Source organism: Dermacentor andersoni, chromosome 7 (assembly GCF_023375885.2).
Source record: "Dermacentor andersoni chromosome 7, qqDerAnde1_hic_scaffold, whole genome shotgun sequence".
NCBI lineage: Eukaryota > Metazoa > Arthropoda > Arachnida > Ixodida > Ixodidae > Dermacentor > Dermacentor andersoni.
This window is the reverse complement of record NC_092820.1, coordinates 143542904-143550823: the sequence shown is the minus strand read 5'-3', so window position 1 is coordinate 143550823 and position 7920 is coordinate 143542904. Positions and strand designations below refer to the sequence as shown.

General features: G+C 45.2%; 1 protein-coding gene across 1 annotated transcript; it reads right to left on the bottom strand.

Annotated features, from left to right (window-relative positions):
- Positions 1–359: 359 nt before the first annotated feature.
- Positions 360–7200, bottom strand: eIF3k (eukaryotic translation initiation factor 3 subunit k). The gene is made up of 8 exons (XM_050180900.3): positions 6985–7200; positions 6794–6892; positions 6604–6724; positions 5653–5727; positions 4729–4792; positions 4225–4299; positions 4035–4160; positions 360–596 (listed from the first exon to the last, which is right to left on the bottom strand). The coding sequence occupies exons 1-8, from the start codon at positions 7092–7094 to the stop codon at positions 565–567; spliced, it is 702 nt and encodes a 233-aa protein (XP_050036857.1). The 5' UTR covers positions 7095–7200; the 3' UTR covers positions 360–564.
- Positions 7201–7920: the final 720 nt, after the last annotated feature.

The window sequence follows — 7920 nt, the reverse complement described above, 5'->3', positions numbered from 1 at the left end:
GACCTTGGTTGGCAGTTTTAGTGAAATCTAGTCTCTCCGTAGTCGAGTGGGATGTTGACACGCAGATGCTGGCATGTTTCACATGACAGCGGTGGCCTTCACACTTTTGTGGTAGACTGTGTTTTTCGCAATCACCGTGTGTTGCAGTTCTTAACCGAGATTACTCTTGGCTGCTTGCATGGACGAAGGTGCAATATGTGAAAACTTTCAGAAATCTAGCAGTAGTTGTTGTCAAGGTTTATCAAAATTGCAGAATAGCCTGCAGATAGGACTAAGGTTGCTAGGGAACGTGATAAACCACAGAAACAAATCTTTCAAAACACGCACTTTGCATCTGAAATGTTCACGACTAGAGGGCAGAAAGGGACACAAACATAATTCAATACACCACACACATGTATTTGGAGCACCTCGGATGTGGTGAATTTACAGTAGCAAAGAAAGCAGTTCTGAAGTGTCCCATGTTACTGCAGTGTAGATAGGACTGATGGCCCGACTTGCAGTAGTCTCTTGCCGCAAGGCACGGTCGCCAAGGAAGCCACCCACACAGCAGAGGTTTAGCGGTCAGCGACAACTAGACATAATAGCTTCGACACCTGCAATATAGATACAAGACAATTTTAGAAATGATTTCAAAGAAGACCTCACAAAGGTTAGTGGCTATATGAATAAACAATTAAAATAAACAGTAAAGGCAAGCAGTCAGTCAATTTAGACCGTTAAACTACCTTTTTTAGAAGGCTATCAACGTTTGTTTTGTTCTGAAAGATCACATACAATCACCGACTGATCATTCAGACAGCTTCATGGCACTGCTACTGGCCCCGTAGACTTAACGTATGAGGTAGACGGAACATTTGGACACCTTAGAGCACGCCGTTTGGCAATTCAAACTCGGCCATCATGACTGCAAGCTAATTTGGCCATTAAGTAGTTTGAAAAGAGTGATAGCTTTGTTTCGATGCATCGCTCGTGCCTCCTTGAAACCGAAACTAGCAAAGCCTAGTCGACCTAGTTGTTGCTGGCTGAGCACAAACCACAGGAAAAGTAAAGCCACTAGCTGCTGTAAAGGCTGCCTGCTGTGCGAGCTGTGCGAATTCTGCGCATCCAGCATTTGTACCTCATGATAGTGAAACAAACACTGCAGATTGATTTTTGTTGCTGAGAATCATCAAGCCGCTTCAAGTGACGCGAACTCCACCCTTGACATCTGTGTCAATGAGGGAGGTGATTATGTACTGAACAATGACTGTTGTGAAGATACCCGCGATGATTCGGCTATCATTGTGCAGTTATAGGTCATGAAAGTATGTTGGACGGCGCAAGCATGTATGATATTTCCAGCACTTAAGCTTTTAGAGAAAAACAGAAGGTTGCAAATCATAAACATTGACAAGCTAAGCAGTATTTGCCTTCAAACAAATACACAAGGAATGCCTTTGATTACAGCTGCCAGAAACGAGACACCGAGAGAACAAACCGCTAAGGTGACAGCGGGCGAGAGCAGTTGTAGGTCATGCCAGAAGGTGATGTTTACCGGGACACACTTATTATGTTTTTTTCTACGTAATATTAGGAACAAACTTTACGAGTCAGTTGCAGTTGCCGAATGATTTTTCAGAAATCGAAAAATTTAGATGTGCTAAATCGTCCGGACAATGTCGCGGTGCAGGAACTAGCCTCCCATGTATGCAATAATATGACGACGGCCAAAACGTCAGGTAATGTGTGTGCAGCGTTCACCCTTACAGACTACACCTGCACCGACGGCGGGAAAACTTGGGTGTTGCTATGAGCAAGGAGAGATTTTGGTTCACTGCCAAGTGTCTCCTTAAAACCGAAAGGAGGCTTCTGGCTTAGTCCATTCGCCTAGGCCATCTAGTAGCTGCTGACTAAGCCAACGGTACAAGACGAGCGAAGTCAAACCAGGCGAGCTGGCACACTTGTGTTTCTTGCTCGATGTAATTGATGGCTACACAGTCTAGGATGGCTCCACTGTCCTTTGCTGCAAAAGTTTTGTCACTCAGAATCATCGGCTAGCTCCAGACTCGCTGCTGCCTGTGTCGATGCGAGCCACGTTGAATTGAGCGAAGTGCACACAATGGAAGTTGTAAAGCTACTATCATTCTACTAGTGGGGAACAGTCAACCTCTGTTCAAGTTACCAGGAGATGCAAATTTAGTGCAACCCTGGATGTACTTTCTCCTCTCTATGGGGACAGCACGGCAATTGGCAATTATCAAAATACAAACTGACATGACTGCACATAAACAAGCGTATACAACACCACATTCACATGCTTTGCCGTGAACTTGACTTAAAGGCGCTTTCTCTTTTCCCCAGTGAATTTGCCTTTCTTTTTGACGCACGAATGGTTCAGACTTTCAGGGAGTCTCCGCCGACTTAATTCGTTGGCTACTGTAAGCCGGCTTATATTAGTGCATATATTTCCTTTTTCTTCGGTCCCCCAACTGCACCCTTGCCTTATAGTCGTGACCACATTATAGTCAAATACAGTCACCGATCGTTTATTCGGACCTCACGGGGACTGTGGGAATGTCCGAATAAACAGGTGTCCGAAAATGCAGATTAAGAAAAAAAAGAAATTAAATCCTTTATTTCCACGCAGGCAGTTCGGGCTCGGCAGTAGGCTTCAAGAAATTGTGAATGCGCCGTTGCACGCTGTTCCGTTTACGCGCAGTCAGATAAGCCTGAATCTCGGAGAGGGCCGTACGGTCACTATAGGCGGCTGAAAGCACAGCCACTGCTTGTGCACGCTGTGCATGCAACGGCAGCATAGCACACGGTGCGTCATCTTCAGACTCGGAGTCATCGTCCGGCGGTGCAGCAGAAACCTGACAAATGATCTCGCCGTCGTCGAGTTCTGTGCATGTCAGTGCAGCAGTGTCAGCACCTGTGAAACTGTCAAATGAAACGGTGTCCGGAATCGCAATGCAACCAGTGCGCAGGTCTCAGTAGAACATTTTCGGCGTCAGTAGGGAGCACATCGAAAGGCGACAAATCCTAGGCCTCCTGGCACCCGCTTGCCGGCATTCCCCAGCGCAGTCTGCGCTGGCACTGTCGGCACCATTAGACACTTGACGCGATGTTTCCGTATGCCGCGTTAGATCATCGGAACCTCGACACAGCACACAAAGCAAACACCACCATGCCGACACCAGTCGCACAAACGAAAAACGTGGCCTACTCGCAGCGTCGTGCGCGAAGAAACAAATCAGCTGCTGCATTGTCTTGACATGGCTTACTAAGCTGAGACCGGAACTGTTGTAGCCACTCTATCGAACCAGGTAGAAACGATGATGATGAGCGGGGATTTGCAGTAGCGCCACTTCATGGGGCAGCAAGGAGGCTCCGTTCAAAACAAAAATGTCGTTCAGCAAGTCAAACCATGCACCGGTCAGAGTCGGTGCATGGTGCTCTCGATTGAGTTAGCTCAAGGAGTGTCCGAACTTTCGGCAGTTATACATTATGGTCTATGGGGAGAATGGCAGTGCCGCGAAGCAGACCGAATAATCGAGCATGTCCGAATTTTTGGAGTCCGAAAAATCAGTCGGCGACTGTAACTATGGTATGTTCACAGCACAACAAAGGCCTTTCCAAGCAACTTCCGCTTACTACTGTTTCGCACCAACTGACTCCATCTTATGGCTGCAAATTTCCCAATAATGTTGCACCAAATAATCCTCTGTCGTGCTCGACTATATTTCCATTCTCTTGACACCCACTCTAGCACTGTAATAGACCGCCAGCTATTTGCTCTGTGCATCGCATTACCTGCCAAACTACACTTGATATTCTTAAATGTCACCTATTCTGATCCATAATGCCTGCTTCCCGTCTTTTAACGTTCTACCCATAATTTTTCATTCCATCACTCACTGAACAGTCTTTAGCTTCTTCTGAAGCTTTCTTAGCCTCAAAAGTTGCAATTCCGTATGTTAGCACGACAGGTACAGACACCGAAAACAAACTTTCAATTTTCTTGGCCTAGTCTCGCTTAGGGTCACACTCACTCTCAAAATCGATCTTCTCGGTGATGTTCTTGGTCTTGACAATTTCCTCCTGGTTGGCCACAAAAACCGAGCCGTTGCCCAGATCCTGCCAGCCGTTGCGCTGGATCCACATCTGCAGTTCCGGACCTGCAAAGCAGAGCACAGACAATTCACCATTTCCGCAGAAAACAACACCACCGGACCTACTCACCAGTCACGTCAAGGAAGTCCGAGAGCAGGGACTTGTCGATGTGCTGGTAGGTCATGTTCACCACGTAGCAGACGACTGTGCACAGCCGACAGAGAATAGACATGCACATAAACAAGTCACGCGACTCTAGTAAAATTTTCAACGCAAATGTAATTGTTTTAGAGAAGGACAGGTACCAGAACTGTGCAACAAAGTAGCCTAGCATTTATGTGCAATTCGCAAGAAAAAATACAATCGACAATGGTGTACTACTCGAACTGAAGTGTGGATGAAATGCTCTTCTGTACCTGAACCATCAAAGACGTACAATTCTGTTTTGGTTAGGTTAGAGCTAGATTTAAACTGAAACCAGAAAAAAAAAAAACTGCTTCAAGCTGCTCTGGCAGGGAGCTATCAATCCTTGCACCATGTCACCCTTGCTAATGAGAACCTCTTCAGAAACAGTGACAAAAAAGGATTCTAACCAGCAAAAAGCACAAAGTGCGGGCGCCACTTGAAACTTACACTTTCTGACGGAGTCATTAAATCCACTGATGGTCTGCAACAGTGCCTTTCCCTTTACTGATTCCTGCAGTGGAGAAATGATGCCACTCAAACAGCCTGCCGCCATGAACCAAAAGTTACAAAACAGAAGACACACTGATATAACTGTTTTGACACATCGTGCAAAGGAGAGATTCTGCAGCTATAATCACCACCTAGAAGCCAGAAACGGATGACGTGCATACATACAGCTTGCTTATCATCAGCAGAACTGAGAGCCTTATAATTTTATAACTTGAAATCAACACTTAATTCCAATACAATATACTAAAATGTGCTGAAAAATACCAAGAATTGTTCGGTTACTCAAGAAGACATTATTGGTTTATAAAAATTTTCTGATCTTGTTTCTTTAGAAATGCCAGTGAGGGACACTGTGCTCAACTAGCAGCTAACAGGATCTGTGCCACAGAAAAATGGAAATATTCGTGAAGTAAATCATTGAAATATTTAGGTAATGGTGGCCGAAATTTCAGCTGCCGTTATTGTTTATGTGGATGGAGTAGGTGGTGGGGCTGTGGGTAGGCCTCAATATCTGAGCAGATCCAGAGAATTAGACCCTGCAAATTTGGTTGGCGACTGTAAACATATTCTGTTAAAATTATGGATGTCCCAAACTAAACACAATGGAAAAAATAACTGGTGCCACTGTGATAATCGTAAATGTCGGCAGGCATACACCAGCACCAAAGGTTAGCACCAAAGGCCAGCACCCACTCCCACAAATACGTAAAGGCGTGATGACGAACCTACAGAGTGAAAGAGTTCAATAATAATCGCATGACTAAGCAGCAACCTGAAACAGATGCCAATGTCGCATCACAATACAGCTTCTGCCTTTATGTGACTTTTTTCTTATTAATCCAGAGTGCATGCTCCACTTACCCAAAATTTTTGGAAGTCGCACATCTCGAGCAGGTAGTGCAAATGTAGTGCCAGCTGAATCTCTTTGTCTGAAAGCTGAAAAAAAGAAATGTTAATACGATAATAAAAAGAAAGGTTATCATTGCTTTTGCATGAGCGCTACGTATGTAATAGAATATAGTCAAGTTCGAGGAATAGCAAGGAAGATGACACGTACAATTGTTCATACTAGATCTACTGAATCGAGCCCTGCTGCTACGAAATGTGTGGGAGTGCGTTAAGCTCTCTGTAAATGGAGCTTTCAAGTTTGTCGTGATGCCATCAAAATTTCGCTACAAGAGTGACTGTATAAAATGTGGAAGTACAGTGCGATTATAGTAAGGCCTACTGTATGAAATAATTATAGCTTCTTGATGCCTATCACTTTTGTCACAGGCACCTTCCACTGCACTCAAGAATGCTGCGTCATCTCTGAACAAGAATTGACAGGTTGAAGTGCCTACATATTCAATTCACCATGCGCTACTAGTTCCAATTCACCCCTGTTCAACCGAAGAAAATGCAAAAAGCATTATTTAACGTTCCAAATTTTCGAGAGATTTATCACTTTCTGCAAGTTGGATGCTACTACGAGCACGGCGCGCTGTACTAGACAACGCAGACGTGGTGTACTTGAAGTAGCACCAACTATTTCACGATTCACACAGCAAGCGCACACACATTCAGAGGACATAAGGTACCGCACAGTCGACACGAACATCACGGAGCAGAAGGCGGTGTATCAAGGCAGGAAATAATAAGATCTGAGATGAGTGGTTTAATAAATGTTCTGTCACGAGCAGGCCAGATCGGCAATGGCGTTTTGTTCGAAACGACCGTCACTTTCACCGCAGGGAAACCAAAAGGGTTCAGCGCTGCCATGTCACAAACATGCCGTACATAATCTCGAAGGTAACATATTCGAGTGCAGACCTTTTCCTGGTCGATGAGACACTTGCAGAGCACGAAGTCTGTGTGAGGCAAGTTCGTGAGTGCTTTGAGGAGGATGGCGACGGCCACATCCTTGTTGAAGTTTACAGGGTTGAACTGGTAACTGCGAAATGTGGAAAGCGTCGGCCAGCTGGAAACATCCTAAAACGCCGCTACGCGCGGCAACACTCACAGCTTCAGCACTGCCAAGTTGGCCTCCAGATCGTAGACGTTTTCGCTAGCTTGAACTCGCACATACTGCTCGAGCCGGACCAGGTTCTCAGGGTTATACCTGCGAACGGTTTTGCACAAGTTAAGAGAAGGCTGCTACATGCGGATGTCCGAGCGATCGCGCCCCGGTTGAAAGAGCGCACCGACACTTACCTGTCGATGCCTTTCAACATCTGCGCTACTTGGTGACGCATTGCCTCGGCGTGCGGCATACCAAGCGGCTGTAGCGGCTGTTTCGAGTAGTCGGTACCGATAAAAGCCATTATTTCTGTCGATTATTAACACGTGGCCAACAAACTACGATCGCAGCCGTTGCGGATTCCTGACACACGGTCGCAGAAACCACGGCAAAGAGAGACCATGCAACAACAGTGGCGCCAACAACGTAGTTTAAGAAAGCTTAGTGGAAAAGCAGAGTGACAATCGAGGCAGTAGTATTGCGGAAAGCTATATTAAAATTGCTACTGCAGCGCCCTAACAGAAAATAAAATCTGATCAATAAGTTGTCTTTTAATTACTTTGGCAAATATCAAAAGTTTGTGCAATAAATTTAAAATATTATTTTAAATTTTAAAGTTGTTTGTGGTGCTATAACTTTTTATAAATCTAAAGATGTGACGCGGCGCTGTAAGCGCATTTCTTACAGATTTTCCGCAGATGTCCACAAAGAGCGTGTGGCTCTATCTCACTCATCTTTACCATTTACTATGCGGCATGTGTTGTAGATTACAACTCATGCTTTTGAAATATATAAACTGGCGCCCTTTTAAAATCAAGCTTTCTTGAAAAAAAAAAGAGGCGCACAATTACTTTCTACTTCTTGTGTACGCTTCTTGTAAAAGTTCATTTCACCCTAATTTCGAAACAGTGTGGCCAGGCGGTGGCCATTTCACAAACTCACGCATGACTACGTTTCGCGAAGCGACCGCTAAGTGGCAGCACTAGACGAAGCCCAATTTTGGTAGGAAAATTGATAAAGGCTTCCTGTTCGAAGGGCCGTAATAAATAGACAGCATTTTGCTTCGCCGTTGTTGCATGGCCAGCGACTCCGCCTCGGGCGCGGATTCGCTGTCTCTTTTTCTCCCTCTG